Source organism: Eschrichtius robustus, chromosome 17 (assembly GCF_028021215.1).
Source record: "Eschrichtius robustus isolate mEscRob2 chromosome 17, mEscRob2.pri, whole genome shotgun sequence".
Taxonomy (NCBI): Eukaryota; Metazoa; Chordata; class Mammalia; order Artiodactyla; family Eschrichtiidae; genus Eschrichtius; species Eschrichtius robustus.
In genome coordinates this window covers 49210139-49231973 of record NC_090840.1, presented here as the reverse complement: position 1 = coordinate 49231973, position 21835 = coordinate 49210139, and the positions used below count along the sequence as shown (strand labels likewise).

At 35.5% G+C, this 21835-nt stretch overlaps 1 protein-coding gene across 7 annotated transcripts in view; it reads right to left on the bottom strand.

The window, feature by feature from the left end:
- VPS13B (vacuolar protein sorting 13 homolog B) overlaps positions 1-21835 on the bottom strand; it is a 765002-nt gene that overhangs the window by 711790 nt on the left and 31377 nt on the right. For all 7 annotated transcript variants that reach the window (XM_068526231.1, XM_068526229.1, XM_068526230.1 and 4 more), the window contains exon 4: positions 10539-10659. In XM_068526231.1, coding sequence (XP_068382332.1) covers positions 10539-10659 — 121 coding nt within the window. The remainder of the gene's footprint in view (positions 1-10538; positions 10660-21835) is intronic.

The window sequence follows — 21835 nt, the reverse complement described above, 5'->3', positions numbered from 1 at the left end:
CATATATGCGTTGATATACGATATTTGTTTTTCCCTTTCTGACTTACTTCACTCTGTATGACAGTCTCTAGATCCATCCACGTCTCAACAAATGACCCAATTTCGTTCCTTTTTATGACTGAGTAATATTACACTGTATATATGTACCACACCTTCTTTATCCATTCATCTGTCAACGGGCTCTAAGGTTGTTTCCATGACTTGACTATTGTAAATAGTGCTGCAATAAACACTGGGGTGCATGTCGTTTGGAATTATGGTTTTCACTAGGTATATGCCCAGTAGTGGGATTGCTAGATCATATGGTAATTCGATTTTTAGTTTTTTAAGGAAGCTCCATACTGTTCTCCATAGTGGCTGTATCAATTTACATTCCCACCAGCAGTGCCAGAAGGTTCCCTTTTCTCCACACCCTCTCCAGCATTTATTGTTTGTAGATTTTTTGATGATGGCCATTCTGACTGGTGTGAGGCGATACCTCATTGTAGTTTTGATTTGCATTTCTCTGATGATTAGTGATGTTGAGAATCCTTTCATGTGTTTGTTGGCAATCTGTATATCTTCTCTGGAGAAATGTCTATTTAGGTCTTCTGCCCAATTTTGGATTGGATTGTTTGTTTTTTCAATATTGAGCGGCATGAGCTGTTTATATATTTTGGAGATTAATACTCTGTCCGTTGATTCATTTGCAAATATTTTCTCCCATTCTGAGAGTTGTCTTTTTGTCTTGTTTATGGTTTCCTTTGCTGTGCAAAAGCTTTGAAGTTTCATTAGGTCCCAATGTTTATTTTTGTTTTCATTTTCATTACTTGAGGTGGTGAATCAAAAAAGGTCTTGCTGTGATTTATGTCAAAGAGTTTTCTTCCTATATTTTCCTCTAAGAGTTTTATAGTGTCCAGTCTTATATTTAGGTCTCTAATCCATTTTGAGTTTAATTTTGTGTATGGTGTTAGGGAGTGTTCTAATTTCATTCTTTTACATGTAGCTGTCCAGTTTTCCCAGCACCACTTATTGAAGAGACTGTCTTTTCTCCATTGTATATCCTTGCCTCCTTTGTCATAGATTAGTTGACCATAGGTGCGTGGGTTTATCTCTGGGCTTTCTATCTTGTTCCATTGATCTATGTTTCTGTTTTTGTGCCAGTACCATATTGTCTTGATTACTGTAGCTTTGTAGTATAGTCTGAAGTCAGGGAGTCTGATTCCAGCAGCTCCGATTTTTTCCCTCAAGACTGCTTTGACTATTCATGGTCTTTTGTGTCGCCACACAAATTTTAAGATTTTTTATTCTAATTCCATAAAAAATGCCATTGGCAATTTGATAAGGATCGCATTGAATCTGTAGATTGCTTTGGATACTATAGTCATTTTCACAGTATTAATTCTTCCACTCCAATATCTCTCCATCTGTTGGTATCATCTTTCATTTCTTTCATCAGTGTCTTATAGTTTTCTGTATACAGGTCTTTTGTCTCCCTAGGTAGGTGTAGTCCTAGGTATTTTATTCTTTTTGTTGCCATGGTAAATGGGAGTGTTTCCTTAATTTCTCTTTCAGATTTTTCATCATTAGTGTATAGGAATGCAAGAGATTTCTGTGCATTAATTTTGTATCCTGAAACTTTACCAAATTCATTGATTAGCTCTAGTAGTTTTCTGGTGGCATCTTTAGGATTCTCTATGTATAGTATCATTGCATCTGCAAACAGTGACAGTTTTACTTCTTCTTTTCCAATTTGTATTCCTTTTCTTTCTTTTTCTGCTCTGACTGCCGTGGCTAGGACTTCCAAAACTATGTTGAATAATAGTGGTGAGAGTGGACACCCTTGTCTTGTTCCTGATCTTAGAGGAAATGCTTTCAGTTTTTCACCATTGAGAATGATGTTTGCTGTGGGTTTGTGGTATACTGCCTTTATTAGGGCGAGGTAGGTTCCCTCTATGTCCACTTTCTGGAGAGTTTTTATCATAAACGGGTGTTGAATTTTGTCAAAAGCTTTTTCTGTATCTACTGAGATGATAATATGGTTTTTATTCTTCAATTTGTTAATATGGTGTATCACATTGACTGATTTACATATATTGAAGAATCCTTGCATCCCTGGGATAAATCCCACTTGATCATGGTGTATGATCCTTTTAATGTGGTGTTGGATTCTGTTTGCTAGTATTCTGTTGAGGACTTTTGCAACTATATTCATCAGTGATATTGGTCTGTAATTTTCTTTTCTTGTAGTATCTTTGTCTGGCTTTGGTATCAGGGTGATGGTGGCCTCATAAAACGAGTTTGGGAGTGTTCCTTCCTCTGCAATTTTTTGGAAGAGTTTGAGAAGGATGGGTGTTAGCTCTTCTCTAAATGTTTGATAGAATTCACCTGTGAAGCCATCTGGTCCTGGACTTTTGTTTGTTGGAAGATTTTTAATCACAGTTTCAATTTCATTCCTTGTGATTGGTCTGTTCATATTTTCTATTCCTTCCTGGTTCAGTCTTGGAAGGTTATACCTTTCTAAGAATTTGTCCATCTCTTCCAGGCTGTCCTTTTTATTGGCACAGAGTTGCCTGTAGTAGTCCTTTAGGATGCTTTGTATTTCTGCAGTGTCTGTTGTAACTTCTCCTTTTTTATTTCTAATTTTTATTGATTTGAGTCCTCTCCCTCTTTTTCTTGATGAGTCTGGCTAATGGTTTATCAGTTTTGTTTATCTTCTCAAAGAACCAGCTTTTAGTTTTATTCATCTTTGCTACTGTTTTCTTTGTTTCTATTTCATTTATTTCTGCTCTGATCTTTATGATTTCTTTCCTTCTACTAACTTCGGGTTTTGTATGTTCTTTCCCTGGTTCAGTTAGGTGTAAGATTAGATTGTTTATTTGAGATTTTCTTGTTTCTTGAGGTAGGATTGTATTGCTATAAACTTCCCTCTTAGAACTGCTTTTGCTGCATCCCATAGGTTTTGGATCATCGTGTTTTCATTGTCATTTGTCTCTAGGTATTTTTTGATTTCCTCTTTGATTTCTTCAGTGATCTCTTGGTTATTTAGTAAGATATTGTTTAGCCTCCATGTGTTTGTGTTTTTTATGTTTATTTCCCTGTAATTCATTTCTAGTCTCATAGCGTGTGGTCAGAAAAGATGCTTGATATGATTTCACTTTTCTTAAATTTACTGAGGCTTGACTTGTGACCCAAGATGTGATCTATCCTGGAGAATGTTCCATGCACACTTGAGAAGAACATGTAATCTGCTGTTTTTGGATGGAATGTTCTATAAATATCAATTAAATCTATCTGGTCTATTGTGTCATTTAAAGCTTCTGTTTCCTTATTTATTTTCATTTTGGATGATCTGTCCATTGGTGTAAGTGAGGTGTTAAAGTCCCCCACTATTATTGTGTTACTGTCGATTTCCTGTTTTATAGCTGTTAGCAGTGGCCTTATGTATTGAGGTGCTCCTATGTTGGGTGCATGTATATTTATAATTGTTATATCTTCTTCTTGGATTGATCCCTTGATCATTATGTAGTGTCCTTCCTTGTCTCTTGCAACATTCTTTATTTTAAAGTCTATTTTATCTGATATGAGTATAGCTACTCCAGCTTTCTTTTCGTTTCCATTTGCATGGAATATCTTTTGCCATCCCCTCACTTTCAGTCTGTATGTGTCCCTAGGTCTGAAGTGGGTCTCTGTAGACAGCCTATATGTGGGTCTCATTTTTGTATCCATTCAGCAAGCCTGTGTCTTTTGGTTGGAGCATTTAATCCATTCACGTTTAAGGTAATTATCGAGATGTATGTTCCTATTACCACTTTCTTAATTTTGGGGGGTTTGTTTTTGTAGGTCCTTTTCTTCTCTTGTGTTTCCCACTTAAAGATTGTCCTTTAGCATTTGTTGTAGAGCTGGTTTTGTGGTGCTGAATTCTCTTAGCTTTTGCTTCTCTGTAAAGCTTTTGATTTCTCCATCGAAATCTGAATGAAGTCCTTGCCGGGTAGAGTAATCTTGGTTGTAGTTTCATCCCTTTCATCACTTTAAGCATATCATGCCACTACCTTCTGGCTTGTAGAGTTTCTGCTGAGAAATCAGCTGTTAACCTTATGGGAGTTCCCTTGTACGTTATTTATCGTTTTTCCCTTGCTGCTTTCAATAATTTTTCTTTGTCTTTATTTTTTGCCAATTTGATTATTATGTGTCTCGGCGTGTTTCTCCTTGGGTTTATCCTGTACGGGACTCTCCGTGCTTCCTGGACTTGGATGGCTATTTCCTTTCCCACGTTAGGAAATTTTTCGACTATAATCTCTTCAAATATTTTCTCTGGTCCTTTCTCTCTCTCTTCTCCTTCTGGGACCCCTATAATGCGAATGTTGTTGCGTTTAACATTGTCCCAGAGGTCTCTTAGGCTGTCTTCTTTTCATTCTTTTTTCTTTATTCTCTTCCACGGCAGTGAACTCCACCATTCTGTCTTCCAGGTCACTTATCCATTCTTCTGCCTCAGTTATTCTGCTATTGGTTCCTTCTAGTGTGTTTTTTTATTTCAGTTATTGTATTGTTCATCTCTGTTTGTTTGTTCTTTAATTCTTCTAGATCTTTGTTAAACATTTCTTACATCTTCTCGATCTTTGCCTCCATTCTTTTTCTGAGGTCCTGGATCATCTTCACCATCGTTATTCTGAATTCTTTTTCTGGAAGGTTGCCTATCTCCACTTCATTCAGTTGTTTTTCTGGGGTTTTATCTTGTTCCTTCATTTGGTACATAGCCCTCTGCCTTTTCATCTTGTCTATCTTTCTGTGAATGTGGTTTTTGTTCCACAGGCTGCAGGACTGTAGTTCTTCTTGCTTCTCCTTTCTGCCCTCTGGTGGATGAGGCTCTCTAAGAGGCTTGTGCAAGTTTCCTGATGGGAGAGACTGGTGGTGGGTAGAGCTGGCTGTTGCTCTGGTGGGCAGAGCTCAGTGAAACTTTAATCCGCTTGTCTGCTGATGGGTGGGGCTGGGTTCCCTCCCTGTTGGTTGTTTGGCCTGAGGCGACGCAACACTGGAACCTATCGGGGCTCTTTCATAGGGCTAATGGCGGACTCTGGGAGAGCTCACACCAAGGAGTACTTCCCAGGACTTCTGCTGCCAGTGTCCTTGTCCTCACGGTGAGACACAGCCACCCACTGCCTCCACAGGAGACTCTCCAGCACTAGTAGGTTGGTCTGGTTCAGTCTCCTATGGGGTCACTGCTCCTTCCCCTGGGTCCCGATGCACACACTACCTTGTGTGTGCCCTCCTAGAGTGGAGACTCTGTTTCCCCCAGTCCTGTCAAAGTCCTGCAATCAAATCCCACTAGCCTTCAAAGTCTGATTCTCTAGGAATTCCTCCTCCCATTGCCAGACCCCCAGGTTGGGAATCCTGACGTGGGCCTCAGAACCTTCATTCCAGTGGGTGGACTTCTGTGGTATAAGTGTTCTCCAGTCTGTGAGTCACCCACCCAGCAGTTATGGGCTTTGATTTTTACTGTGATTGCACCCCTCCTACCGTCTCACCGTGGCTTCTCCTTTGTCTTTGGATGTGGGGTATCTTTTTTGGTGAGTTCCAGTGTCCTCCTATCGATGATTGTCCAGCAGCTAGTTGTGATTCTGGTGTTCTCGCAAGAGGGAGTGAGAGCATGCAAAAAACCTTCTTGACCATATTTCCACATGTGATTCTCTACTGAAACGTAACGAAAACGTTCCGTTTTTAAAACAAATTGTGACAATCAATGAAAAGTGAATACTGTACAATAATGTGGAACGGAAGAGATCATGGGGCAAGAAAAATGAACCACCACCAACCACACCAAAGGCCAGTCTTCATCCAAAGAAGGTGATGTTGTGTATATGGTGGGATTGGAAGCTCCTCTATTATGAGCTCCTTCCGGAAAACCAAACAGTTAATTCCAACAAGTACTGGTCCCAATTAGACCAACTGAAAGCAGCACTCGATGAAAAGCATCCGGAATTAGTCAAAAGAAAACGCATAATCTTCCATTAGGATAATGCAAGACCGCGTGTTTCTTTGATGACCAGACTAAAACTGTTACAGCTTAGCTGGGAAGTTCTGATTCATCCACCATATTCACCAGACATTGCACCTTCGGATTTCCATTCATTTCGGGCTTTATAAAATTCTCTTAATGGAAAAAATTTCAATTCCCTAGAAGACTGTTCTTTGCTCAAAAAGATAAAAAGTTTTGGGAAGATGGAATTATGAAGTAGCCTGGAAAATGGCAGAACATAGTGGAACAAAACTGTGAATACGTTGGTCAATAAAGTACTTGGTGAAAATGAAAAATGTGTCATTTATTTTTGCTTAAAAACCAAAGTAACTTTTTGGCCAACCCAATACATATATTCTGAGTAAAAGGGTAAGGAGAAAAAAAGGGAAGAGATAATTACATGACAAAATCAAGAAAGAGGAAGCTATGCATTAGAACACAAAATTTATCTGAGCTTCCTAGCAAATAAGTAGAAAAAAACTTTAATGAAAAAATATTTAACAAGAAAAAACATATCCGTTAATTAAGAGTTCCTGAATAAATTAAAGGACAATACCCTTAAAGCCATTTTAGAGAAAATGCAGAAGTAGCCCACAAAAGGCTGGCTTCTTACAATGACCTTCAACAAAACCAAAGGTTGTACACTTCAGAGAGCATAGGACTAAATAATCCAGGTATGTAGCTTAGAAGTAATCTCACTTCTAAGCTAGATAAAGTACAGAGAATACTGAGGAAAGCATGAATGAAGAAAGAAATAAATGAAACATCCTTAAACTTTCTCTCTAAACAGGAATTGTCAACATATCTTACTGAATATCCTAGGCCCACAATTCAAAACTGTTATTAAAAGTAATTGAAGGTTCTGGCCTATATATCATTAACTGAAAGAAAATGTGTATGGTTCAAATCAGTCAGATTCAAACTCTTTTGACCTCTCTCCCAGTAAGAAATATTACATCATAACCCAGCAAAGCACACATATACGCATAAGTTTCTTGAAATATGATTAACCTTTGCTACATGCCCCACATTATGTGGTTTTCTATTCTATGCTACATATTTTTTAAATGCTTGCCATGACCCACTAAATTGCTTTCACAATGCACTCAGTGGTCAGGATGCATAATCTAAAAGAGACTGTTCCAGATAACAAGACCAGAAACTGCAAAGAAAATATGAGATATCGACTTGTGTTTCTTTCCTATTAGAGGGGTGCCCATCCTTCAAGATATAGAGCAAACAACTATTCGCAACACCAAAACTTTTCTCAAAAAGTATCTCTGAATCTATGTAAATGTTTGAACTCCAAAATTATAACCACAGATGCTGGAAGAGATAACTTTGCCCTAGAAAATTTTGAGAACGGGAATTCATCTCTACCATGAAAGAACCTTAATATAGGTTCTTTCCAGGTAAGATAACATTGTCATTTTGAGTCCTCAAATAACCATATGAGTTAATCTTGAAATAAAATGATTTACCATTATCCAACTGGACTGTCAAATTATCCCTTTTTTTTCCTTTGGCAATATTAAGTTTAGCTGCTCTGCCTTCCGGTAATTGTCCATCAAGTTCAGTTACTTCCTAAAGCAACTCCTTTAACTGTGATTTTTGTCACAGCATAAAAGAGGATATGAGTCCTGTTAGGTAAGGCAGAAAAGCACCTGTTAATCCAAAAGCTACCTCAAGTAGTTCAGTAGAACACAGCTCTGTTTTATGCCACTAAAAATAGGATGTTTTATGTTACGTTTATTTTTATGTTTTATGCTCCTAAAAATAGGTCAGTTCTCCCAATCCTGAATATCAGTATCAATTCCAATACAGTCTCTAAAGAATCATTAAAAGTCTGGGACCTGTTTTGAGTACATGCAAGTTAGCCCACAGAAGATTTTTAATCTGTGAAATCAACAACTGACAAAAGCTTAAATTTTTCTTAAACAAGTTCTTTCTTAAAAGAAAAAAAAAATGTAATAAGACAACAGTTAAACCTAAAACTGATTATTCTTTGCCAGGATATTGATGGAGAGAGTTGTATACAATGAGCTGGCTTAGGAAGTTTTAAGGGGATATGTAGTCAGAAATTTGGAGGGTAAAGGGGTTGCCCATTTCATAAATAAGAATAAGCTATAGTTTAATTTACAGTTTAATTATATTCACCAGGGATTTCTCCCAAGGAGTTAATAATTATGAAAAGAATTTAGAAAGCTCTTTAACCATCATAACTACTCTAAGTAGAATTAGAAATATTCAGAAGTAAAATAACTTCTTCTGGCACCTTCTCCAGCCATAGCAATTAATCTATTTATTCTAAGGCCAGAGAGAATACTGAGATCTGTTAGGTAAAGTTCTTAAGAACACAAAGCATCAGCATATAACACCAGTTAAATATGTTCAATTCAAATGTAATTTAGAACCTATATTTGAGGGAGGAGGGCTATGAAATGATGTACCTAATGGCAACCTCTTACAAGTAAAGTAGATGGTGCCAGAAGACTGTCAAAAATTAACAGTTTTGATATTGAGTTGAACTTAGGTTGAAACCAGCTTACAAACCTTTGGGGCAGAAAACAAGTGTATACCAATGTCAGCTATACCTCAAAAAAAAGAAGTAATGGATAAATAAAATCGAAAGAGAAGTGACTGATAACTATTAACTGTAAAAAGGCAGCAATGCACTTTGGCCACAGAGCTGACATGTAACAATTATTGGTTTTTTTCCTTCATTAAACATTTATCAAGGAACTGTTATTTGTAAGCCACTACTCCTCCAGATAAATAAAAATTTCAGTTTCCTTTGTTTATCACGAAGCAAGAGGAACAAAGAGACCACAAGTAGAGTCAGAGGCAAGTCTTTGCTTGTAGCGCATGTAAGAAAGCAACTATACTCCAATAAAATTTTTTTTAAAAATTCCCAGTTATCATCTTAAAATGTAAAAAAAGATTTGGGTCTCCTTAGGTGTTGATTTTTAGATAAATTAGCATATTTTCAGAGTTCTCTGTGAGTGAAAACAGGATTGGGATCCACCTTTTAGGTACTGGAACTAATATAACTAAGGAAGAAAGTCCTGAGTCCCCAAGAAGAGCTGACTTCCATCCCTCTTCTCTGTTTCCCTGATGACAACAAATAACTATAAGATTGTGAGTGTGATGAAGAAACAAACAGAAACAGAAAAAGAATGAAATACCTGCACTGACACTTCGCTCTGCAAAATCGCCACATGGAAAAGACTGTAACTATTATACAAACATTTCAAGCAATACAGAGCTAACTTAAATTTCTGGGAACTTTTTTTTTTTTTTAACATCTTTATTGGAGTATAATCGCTTTACAATGGTGTGTTAGTTTCTGCTTTATAACAAAGTGAACCAGTTATACATATACTATGTTCCCATATCTCTTCCCTCTTGCATCTCCCTCCCTCCCACCCTCCCTATCCCACCCCTCTAGGTGGTCAGAAAGCACCGAGCTGATCTCCCTGTGCTATCTGGGAACTTTTTATACAATGATAAGACTATTGTTTAACTTAATGATGTAATGAGTGCTTATCTTACCCAGAACAATATGTCTCCTTTTTATTTAATGTGAAACGCTGTTAAAAGCATCAGATGTGCACTAGTGTTCCATGAAGATGTATTTGATTCCTGACCTTTAATCTAGGAAAAATTTAAGGAAAGGGGTCCTGATATATGATCACATGCATAGGGACAAACAGCAGCAAAGTAAGAACAATGTATTAATTATTGGGATTTGTCCTTTAATCGTCCTCAAGAGATGATTAGAATCTATGAGAAAAGAAATGAAAGGAATTATATATATAATTGAAGTGATGAAGCTTTTAATCTGGAGATTGGAAGCTGTCTGAAATGATCTGTGTTATTTTGTTGTTTAGATCAGTGATTCCTATACTTACAGATGAGTAAATTTTAAGACAAAAATATATTCAAGTAACTGTCATTCAGTCACCCACCTTTTAATCTTAAATAAAGGAGTAAATAGAAAAAACAAAGAAAGAAAGAAACTTAAGGAATAAACCTAGGGCAAAAGAGCATTAAAATTTGAATGAGTCCAGAGCCCTCACAAATGTCTTTCAATCTGTTCTGATGTCATGCAGCAAATGTACATATATTTTAAATACTTTATGACACTAAAAAATATGGAAAATATATATTCTACAAAGGGCTACAACAATGATTAATAACAATCAAAATTTTGGTTTTATCAATGCCCTTAGAAGTTACCTGGTGGCGGGACTTCCTTTGTGGTGCAGTGGTTAAGAATCCGCCTGCCAATGCAGGGGACACGGGTTCGAGCCCTGGTCCAGGAAGATCCCACATGCCATGGAGCAACTAAGCCTGTGCGTCACAACTACTGAAGCCTGCGTGACGCAACTACTGAGCCCACGTGCTGCAACTACTGAAACCCGTGCACCTAGAGCCCATGCTCCACAACAAGAGAAGCCACGGCAATGAGAAGCGCACGCACAGCAACAAAGACCCAACGGAGCCAAAAATAAACCAAAATTAAAAATAAAAAAGAAGTTACCTGGTGGCAAATCAGGATCTGTGGGAGCAGCCTGCTGAATTCTTCGGGGTTTTACTGATGATTTTGTGTTCTCAGTAGTACTACGGTTGGTAGAATTAGAACCACAGCTTTCATGGTCATCCTATTTTTATTTTGAAGAAAGAAAATTATCAGTCACCATTCAAGAATTTTAAATAGTTTTGTTGAATGTATGCAGGTTACTAAAATGTGATAAGATAAGACTCTTCAGGTTTTTTTTTTTAGCTCTAAAAATCTATGTAACCAAAATTTTTCATAATTTGCATTCTTAAACACCATTTTAAAAATAAGTAGTAGTTTAAAATCATAAATTGTCTATTTCTTTAGTTGGTATCAAAAGAAACCAATTGATAATGTCAAAAAAAATTCTTACATATGGTTTTAGCAAAAGAAGACAATTCAATGGAAGCTTTTAAACATTTTCCATTTGAAAATGCAAAACAAATGGAAAGGGTCTTAATATTCCCCTATTTGTTTATATGTTAAGACCCTTACTATTTTGTGAGTTAAATTAAGAATCCAAGCTGTCTTTTTAATCACCTTTAATGATTAATCTTAATCATCCTCAGAATTCTTGGCATCCTATTTAACACTGTTCACTGAATTGAATATTGTTCAGATTAGATATAAGGTTTAACTGGGTTTTGATATGGATAACATAAAAACTTCAAAAAACTCATACATATTTTTGAAATTTATACAATGCAAATGAGTACTCTTTCCTTGACTTGATTCAACAAACATTTATATAATGTTTTTATGTGTTAATTGCTGGATTTACAAAGGCAAATTAGATATAATATCTGTTCTCAAAGATTTCAGGATCTATTTAAAACATATATAACCAGTCTACAAGAGTACTTTTTTGTTTGTTTTCAAGTAATAGGAACACAAAGAGTCATTCTATTTGGAAGAACTAGAGAGATGAGGCCGTTAAAACTGAGTGTAGGAATGTTTTAGGTTAAGATTGGAGGCTAAATAGGGGGAAAACTATAAACAGCACATGCAAGAATAATGATTAGTCAAAAAAAAAGCCACAGTATACAATGTTTAAGATGGGAGAACAATACCAGAAGCTAAAGGCATAGACCAGTTCAATAAAAATGAGGTCACATTAAGAACCACAGAGATGTTAACACTTAAAATTTGGTAATTAGGACAGGGGGTGCCAATAACCAAAGGAAAAAAAAAAAAGGACATTTAGTAATTGCAGTAGAGGGACAGGAGTGGAAGAAGTAAAAGAGTAGTTCAAAGGGTGAATAACAAGTTAAGATGGAAAAAATAAACATAGATTGCTCTTTCAAGAAGATGGATATTACAAGGAGGAAATAGATGAGGTAGTAAAACGAGGTAAAAGCATCTGACATCATCTTATTCCTTTTGGGGGGATAAAAGAGCACATTCTGCTTGAATGAGAGATGCATATGAGGAGGCAGAGATCAAACATCTCTCCAACACAAAGGGAAACAGATGGTGTACTGTGCACCATCAATTCATTAATCAACAATAAAACTATTTCATAATGCTTAAAAGAATCGTGATAAATTTAGTTTTCCTCTTTTATATATTTGAAGAGAAAATTTCAAGAACAAAAAGAAGGATACCCACTAAATTTACCATTCTAATAGGGTACTAGAGGCAAATAAGAACAATGATAGGACCTCCTTTAGGACACAAAAATTCTTATTCACTACCACACTAGGAGGATTATACAATAATAAAAGATGAATCTTTTACAATATAGCATGGCTTCAGATGCTAGTGTGATATATTAGCAAAAGAAAAAATTTCTGTTTGAAACTTCATTACAACAAAAAGTTAAAAATTTACTGTAACAAACAATAAAGGAAATTTTTACATGAATTTATGTTTAAGTTAATAAAAAACAAACTTCACAGCATTTCATTCCACAAAACAGCTTCACTATTCAATCTTTATAATGACATCTTCTGTTATTTTGGGGGATGTTATAGTCTCCAAATACTAAAAGACTACTACTGTGAATAAGACCTTACTGTAATTACTTTTAGTTCAACTTAGATCCTTAAAAATGTCTGTAGTCATACACTTCTGCACAATGTTAACATTAAAAGCACACTATTAATTTTTGAAACATATGGTTGTCTCAAAAGCCCAGAAGTAAAACATATTCATTAAAGAGATGTGAAAAAGTTCCAAGTGAACTGCCAAAACTAGCATAATTATGAAAATATTTAACACTGAAACCATCTGAAATCACATACTGTATATAGATTATAGTGATGTCATAATAAACATTCCAGCCAAAATGCACTAAAACTACTGCAGTCCAATAAATCTGGCATACACGAGATGACAAACATTTTAAAGCAAAAGAAAGAACAAGTTATTTTATTTTTAAAAAGTTATTAGCAGCAAAAAAGGGTAAAGTGCATAGACTAAATATGAGTTTTCAAATAGTTTAAAAAAAGAACTGAATAAAGTTCCCTACAAACTACACATTTTTATCATTTAAAAGAAAAACAAACTAAATAACTTTACTTGCTTAAACAAAAATTTTAATAAACTTGAAATTTCAGTGTGCCTTAAAAATGGGCATTAATCATGGTACCCATAGGAATATGTACTATGAAACAAACATTACCAAATGTGCAAACATTTCTTTCTTAATTCTGGTTAGGAAATTATGGTTGCATATGTATTATAATTAGAAAATAATCCTTTTGATAATTTTGACTTGTTTTCATTTCAATTACATTTTAATTGCATCAATTAAGTGAGCTTCCATTCAAATCCTGCCCCAACTAAATAAAATTTTAAAAAATAAAGCAAAACAACAGTTATAATATTAACTATTAAAACGGGAATTATTTCTACCATTAGTTTGAGTTCATCATCTGCTTTTAACCAGTATGCATCACTTTGGACTATTACACATTTTAATTCATTGAAAGCCTCTAATTTCTAATAAAAGAAACTCTGTTCTCAAAAATACCAGCTAAAATGTTTTGAGATAATTTTTAACCCCAAACACATTACAGTTATATCTTTCTGATTTAGGATACAATTTTTCCAAAATGTCTGGTAAGTAGATTTCATGGCAAAAGAATGTTGTCTCTTGGGGACCACATAGCTATTTCTGAAAATACTGCCCTTTGCTCCTCATGAAACAAGCAAGAATGTCATTTCCTTACAAAAGTTCCTAACAGAGGGAAAACATGGCAAACACTGTATGTAAACAGACCCATTACTTTCATAATGACTGATCATGGGATCATGTTACATACTTTTCACCTGAGCCCTCACAGGGCTAGTCAACTAAAACTGGAAAACCATCAGCTCCCAGATTCACAATAGTATGAATAAGGTTGAGGACAAAACTTAAAACAGGTGACTGAATCGTTCAAAGTCCTTGTTTAAAAACAAAGGTTAAAAGTAAGAAAGAGTTGAAGAAGGAGAAAACGAAAGACAGAAGAAGCGATGTGCCTTATGCTCTTCAGCCGTGTGGCACCAAACCTGGCAAGCAGAGAAGGACTAAGGTTCACCTGGAAGCTCTGGTCACCAAAAGCTCCTGAACAGAGTGTGAGGGCCTTGGAAACGAACCGCTACAAAGCCCTTGGAGACATTCACCTCTATCCCCTCCAGAAGCAGGTATAACGGCAATAGATGCAATAAAGAATCTCTAAAGGTAACTCTACTTCGGAGAGTCAGAGAGCCAAGTCAAGTCAGCAACGCAGAGGTACAACTGGAGAGTGAGCCAGAAAAAACAAAACACTACCTTTTGTGGTAAAAATGGGAATCTCTGGAACCCCTCTACCCTGACAGCAATATTAATAAACTTAATTTTAGCCATAAAAAAAAAAAATGCCAAGCCACTCCAGTAAAGGAGTGTATGCCCCCAACCTCTTCACACATCAGCTTAAGCCCACAGAGGAGGCTGCTTCCATCTTCTCTCCCATCAAGGGTGAGGATGAGGGACTATGATAGGCTGGGGAAGAAGAAAAGAGAGCTTATGCTCCCTTGCATTCTTTTACTTGAACCTCCCAAATGCAGGAATAGTTAACCTGACAGGCCAAAGCTTAACATACACTAAGATGTATTAGGCTACATTTTAATAATGAAAGAGATCACTGTACTAACCGTAAACACCTGTGTGATGGAGCCACTCTTCTATCCCTGAGATCCATGTTACTCAGTAACAGGACCAGAGCCATGTTCCCCAGATGATGCAATCACTAGCCATCTCTCCTCTGCCTTCTTTTCACACCCACAGCTAGCCACCTAACCCAGGATACTGCCCAGCCAGAGAACAATCAAACCATGCTGGTTAATAGCACCATATGTTAGAAAAAATTTGTTCTTCATTATTGCCTATGACACCCCTTTCCTTCGTATCAGTAGGTATATATCATATTGCCAACCTCTCCTTCCCTGTTTTTAAACCACTGAATTGAAGTGGTTAGACCCACCCTTAGATTTGGAAGGTGAAATGGGCAGAAATTAAGGAAGGAGAGAACAAAAGTATATACAGAGGCATTCTGGCCTAAGCCACATTCTACCATCTAATATTTACCAAAATTCACTGCGGGGGGACTGGGTGTGTGAACCGATTAATAAAACTGCACTTTGTTTTCTTATATGTGTAACTTCCCTCAAGGAACACCTGATTTTTTTTTTTTTTTTTAAAAGTATGTGTCAGGCATTTTGAGAGAAAATAGGGAGTACAAATAGATGGTACCCTTATTCTGGTAGCTTTACTTTACCTGCTTGAGGAACAATATTTATATGCATAAAAAGGTTAAGAGCAATTCAAGTTAGTCAGCTATTACATATGTCACACACACACCAAAAAAACAGTGAAATTTATTGAGCATTTATATGTGCCAGAACTTTAAGGAGGAGGAGGAAATTAGGGCTTAAGAGGTTCTAAGGTCAAAAAGATACGAAGTAAAAGAGCTGGGATGAATGCCCAGATACATCTGATAGAAAAGTCCCTCGCATTATTACTGATGAAAGGAAAGCAGAGAGAAAGGGAAGAAAGAAGAATGGCAGGCAGAGAGGAAAAGAGACACACAGAAAAAAAAAAATTTTTTTATGGCACTTCCAATGGGTCATGTACTACTGACATTACATTCACATCGCTTAATTCTCTGAACAACTCTATGAAGTAGACACTATTCCCCATAAAAGAAGATCCCCATTTAAAGATGAGGACACGAGGCATAAAGAGATTAAATGGGTCAAAATCACACTGCTACTAAATGGCACAATCCTACCTACATTGCTCTATTGCCTCCAGATGAGAGAAGGCCAACTAAACATAGAGTACTAAGCGCCATATATTCTGAGAAGGGAGAGATCACAGTGAGCTACAGTAGTCAGGAAAACATCACAAAGGACATGGTTTGAAAAGACTGGGCCCTGCTAAAAAAAAAAAAAAGAGGGAGGTTGAACAAAAAAAAAAAGGAGGAAAGAAGAAAGCACACGTCACTGAAAAGAGAATAAGTAGTCCAATTTAGGTAAAATAGAGAGAAATGAAATATTAGGCTGTAAAAAGAAGCTAGAGCAAATGGTCTCTAACATGAGTATCAGTCCAAAATATTTAAGCTTTTTTCTACATACTGACAAGTCAATGAAACTTATGAGTAGGAGATTAACAAGATAAAGTACTTCAGGAAGAAGAATCTCCTGGTAATATATGATGAAAAGCAAAATAAGAGATACTAACTATTAACAGGTTTTTATAAAAGTTTAGAAATTAAATGATACAGGAAGTAGAAATGAGAATTTTTTTAAATGCTAGCACCTCAAACTCAGTGTTAAAGCAAAACTCATGAACTCCACAACAGACTCTGTTCCTTTCCCCTAACCCCCATTCCTGAAAAAACAAAAAATAAAAAAGCCCTGTCCTTTACATCCTAATTCAGTCAATGTAGCCACCATTTTCTCAGTCTCCTAAGACTCTTTATATCTGCTCTAATTTTGCAAAATGACACTAATTTATGAGCTTTTAAAACTTCAGGGTAGAAAGAGAGATGCTTGACCTTGAATTGTACTGGACAGACTCTAAGCTCCAGACTACCCAAAAATAACCAATTGACTTTTTTAATCTAATTTTTAAAGTAAAAGAGCAGATTCAATTTTAGGTATGTGGCATCTCCAGTGAAGGCACTTCACACCTATATATATGTCCACAACGGAACCAAACATCTACTAGTAAAGATCAAAATAGTAATCAGTTAGACAAAGATTTGGGACTCATTCAAATACAAGTGCTATTTGAAGTTACCATATTTCCAATAAAAAAGAAAGGTAAGGATTTATGCTTCTGAAAATATGGAAGACTAGATAACAGGAAACACTGGATGGGGGTAATGCTAACAATAAAGTAAAACAAGAAAATTTTAGCTTGGCTCAAGGTGCAAAAACTGGCAAAGGCAGGTGGGCAATAAAGAGGACTGAAACTGGTCTATGTAAGGCAGGAGACCATTACCAGGCTCAGCACCTGAAATCAGTAATGTAGTGAAACTCCCAACTCTTCAAGGAGGCTGAAAAGAGCTACTGCCAACTACTGCCCAGAACTTCATATGAAGCTGCACTGCAAGGGAGTCAGAAGGATAAAACCTTGCAAATGAGAATTGAGACAAGTAACTCTACATCACCCCATATCAACACTGCAGGAGCCCTGAACTGCCAAGATGAGAACTGGCTCTAGACTAGAGACCAGAGGAAGTAAATGGTCTACTAGACTAGAAGGGATGAGCAAAAAAAAGGAAGGGTTGAGAAAGAAAAGATGGTAAAATAAAGACATAGTGATCTCCTATTCAAAATTACCTTACAAACCACTATGCTTTGCCAACATAGCTAAAGAAATCAATGGAATTCAGTCACAATAAAATTAATCTTCTGAAACATGCTTAAAAGATTTTAAAATAGATGTATTAAGATCCTCACAGAGAGATATGAATGAATAAATAACCAAAATACACACACACACACACACACAACACATAAAGACAATGGGGAGGACTGCCCCTCCTTCAGCATGATTTATTATAGAATTATAAAAATTTAATCAACAACAAAAAAAAAAAAAAAAAAGAGAAGGAAGAGAGTCCAGAAACAGATCCAGATAGATATGAGTACTTGAAATACCATAGAAGTGGCATTATAAATCAGTGGAAAAGACAGACCACTCTAATCGTACAGGGAGAACTGGTTAGCCACATTCCCACCTCACACTACACATGAAAACACACACACAAGTACACATACACACACATATTCTAATAATTTAATTTCTAATCATTCATTATTAACTTTTTTTTTCAGGAAGACTCCATTTATTTAAGTGCTCAAATTATTTGGTTATTACTTAAAGTATCTGGTAATTTAACACTAAATAAAGATCAACCTTTCTAAATCATAATTTTCAACATACAGATAATATAAATATACACCATAACTATACTGTCCACATTGAAAACATCAACTCCTTCCTTAACATATATGTCTGTGGGCTCTCTAAATTTAGTAACCACCAACATACAAATTCCTATCATAATAATCAATCTAGAAAAGGCGATTTTTATTTTCTGCTTTTAATTTTAATGAAATTAAATGTCAATTTTAAAATGATCATATACTTTAAAACAGGGTAGGCAAGCTTTTTCTGTAAAAAGCCAGATATATTTTAGGCTTCAAAGCCATGTAGACTCTGACCCAGCTACTCAATTCTGTCACTGCCCACTGAAACATGAAAACAGCCATAGACAGGGATTGCACTGAATCTGTAAATTGCCTTGGTTAGTATGGTCATTTTAACAATATTAATTCTTCCAAACCATGAGGACAGTATATCTTGCCATTTGTGTCATCTTTAATTTCTTTCATCAATGCCATATAGCTTTCAGAGTATAACTCTTTTACCTCCTTGGTTAGATTTATTCCTAGGTATTTTATTCCTTTTGACACGATTGTAAGTGGGTTTCTTTTCTTCATTTCTATGATAGTTCATTATTAGTCTACAGAAACAAACAGGTTTTTGTATATTAAGTTTGTAACCTGCAACTTTACTGAATTCATTTATTAATTCTAATAACCGTTTGGTGGACTCTTTAGAATACTTTACCTATAATATCATGTCACCTGCAAACAGTGACAGGTTTATTTCTTCCTTTCCAATTTTGATTCCGTTTATTTCTTCTTCTTGTCTGATTGCTATGGCTTGAACTTCCAATATTATGTTGAATAAAAGTGATGAGAGTGGGCATCTTTGTCTTGTTCCTAATCTTAGAGGAAATGATTTCAGCTCTTCACCACTGAGTATGGTGTTGGCTGTGGGTATGTCATATATGGCCTTTATTATGTTGAGGTACACTCCCTCTATACCCATTTTGTTGAGTGCTTTTATCATTAATGAATGTTGAATTTTGTCAAAAGTTTTTTCTGTATCTATTGAGATGATCATATGGTCTTTATTCTTCAATTTGTTAATGTGATGTGTCACACTGATGGACTTGTGGATATCAAACCATCCTTGCATCCCTGAGATAAATCCAACTTGATCATGTTGTGTGATCCTTTTAATGTATTGTTGAATTTGGTTGGCTAATATTTTGTTGGGGATTTTGCATCCACGTTCATCAGTGATACTGGGACAAAAGTTTTGTTCTGTGTGTCTTTCGGTGCAATCCCTATCAAAATACCAATAGCATTTTTCACTGAACTAGAATAAATAAATCTAAAATTTGTATGGAAACACAAAAAACCTCGAATAGCCAAAACAGTCTTGAGAGGGAAGAACAAAGCTGGAGGTATCATACTCCCTGGTTTCAAACTATACTGCAAAGCTTCAGTAATCCAAACAGTATGGTGCTGGCACAGAAAACAGACACTTAGGTCAATGGAATAGAGAGCACAAAAATAAACCCACATTTATATGGTCAATTAATCTATGACACAGGAGGCAAGACTATAAAATCGGGAAAAGCAGGCTCTTCATCAACATCAGTAATCATCAGGGAAATGCAAATCAAAACTACAATGAGATAGCACCTCATACCTGTCAAAATGACTATCATCAAAAAGACAACAAGTAACAAGTGTTGGTGAGGATGTGGAGAAAAGGGAGTCCTTGTGCACTGTTGATGGGATTGTAAATTGGTGCAGTCACAATGTAAAACAGGATGGAGGTTCCTCAAAAAATCAAAAATAAAACTACCATATAATCTAGCAATTTCAATACTGAGTATTTGCCTGAAGCAAACAAAAACACTAATTTGAAAAGATATATGCACCCCAATATTAACTGGAGCATTATTCACAATAGCCAAGATATGGAAGCAACCTAAATGTCTATCGATAGATGAATGGATAAAGAAGATGTGGTGTGTGTGTGTGTGTGTGTGTGTGTGTGTGTGTGTGTACACACACACACACACACAGTGGAATATTACTCAGCCATTAAAAAAAATGAAATCTTGCCACTTGCAATAACATGGATAGATCTAGAGTGTATGACACAAGTGAAATAAGTCAGACAAAGAAAACAAATACCACATGATCTCACTTAATCTAAAAAACAAAACAAAACCTAAACAGACTCATAGATACTGAGAACAAATGGGTGGTTGCCAAAGGGGAGGAAGGTGAGGGGTCGGGCAAAATGGGTGAAGGGGATTAAGAGGTACAAACCCCCAGTTATAAAATAAATAAGCCATGGGGATGTAATATGCAGCATAAAGAATATGGTCGATAGTTCTGTAATAACTTTGTATGGGGACAGATCAACACTAAACTTATAGTGATGATCATTTCCTAATGTATACAATTATCAAATCACTGAGTAGTACACCTGAAACTAACATAATGTTGTATGTCAACTATATTTCGATAAAAAATAAATAAAATAAGATAAAACAGCCACAGACAATACTTAGCTGTGTTTCAAAAAACCCTTACTTATAAAAACAGGCAGTAGGCCCATGGGCCATAGTTTCATGACTCCCACTTTAAAACATTTGCCTTAATAAAAACGTACAGGATAAACAATTATTCAACCTGAAATTGCTTTGCAACCCAGTGTTTTCATTGTTTTATAAGGCAAGAAACATCAGACCACAAATATATCTAAATTACGAGGGAATCTTATAAAATAGCCCAGGGGGAAAAGCATAAAATTTTTGCTTGGCTATAGTACTGCCACCAAGAAGACAAGGCATTTCTACTGTTATCCTTTTAACTAATTTCTAATGACACAATAAAGCTTTAATAAGAGAAAGGAAAGTAATTTTCAGTAAGAAAATAGGCTGAAGAAGATTCTACAGACCCAAGGAAAAGAAAAATACAACATTTCCGAAAAAAAAAATATATCAAAACAGCACATTCTAAACATATGCAAAAGTAAAAGTTAAAATTTGGCCAACATGATAAATAGGATCTAAAACTAACTTGGGGAAAAAGATACATAAGTGTGGGGAAAAAACTAGAAACATCTTCTAATCATATATAAATCCAAAAAAAGAGAAACCCAGGAGCATTCAGTACGTAAGAAGAAAAGAATACATTTCAAGATAAATTTTCAGTAAAACACAGTAGAATTTTCTCAATAGTACTATGAATACGTCTCAATAATACTAATGAAGCCAATTGAGATTTTAAATAATTGAAGTAAAGGTTAAAAGAATTAAATTATACACTATAACAATAGTAAGAATTTTAAAATTTTATACTAGCTAAGTATTCAGATTATAATGATTCATTTCACTTTTGCTATGAAGGGGACTTTGGCCGTAGAGCTATAGTATGAATGTGCTGTTTTTAAAAAAAAAAAAAAAGGAAAAAAACCTGAAGAGCCATGATGTTTACTATATCTCTGTTTAAATAAGAAACACTTGTTTATTTTGTAGTTGAAATCCCCTAACATCTATTCTATACTTGAATGTCCATCCATATTCACAGATACTTTAAACAATAGTTAAGAAAAGATCTAAATACTTTAACTGTTATAAGACAACAATATATTCTTATCTATTAAGAAATTAAAATTCATATATAAAATAAACTTATTTTTCAGAAAACATACTCTTTAACAGTTTAAAGTTTGGCTCATTCAACAATAAGAATAATAATATTTTGTTTCCTAAAGGTATATCCAATCTCTTATTGGCTTTTCTTTGATGCATTGGAAAATCCTCTGTTAATCTGAACTACTTAATAGGACCCTAAATAACATTTTCCCCCTTTTTCTTGGCATTGCATTTGCATTGTAAATATTAGAAACATTTTATTTACAGTCA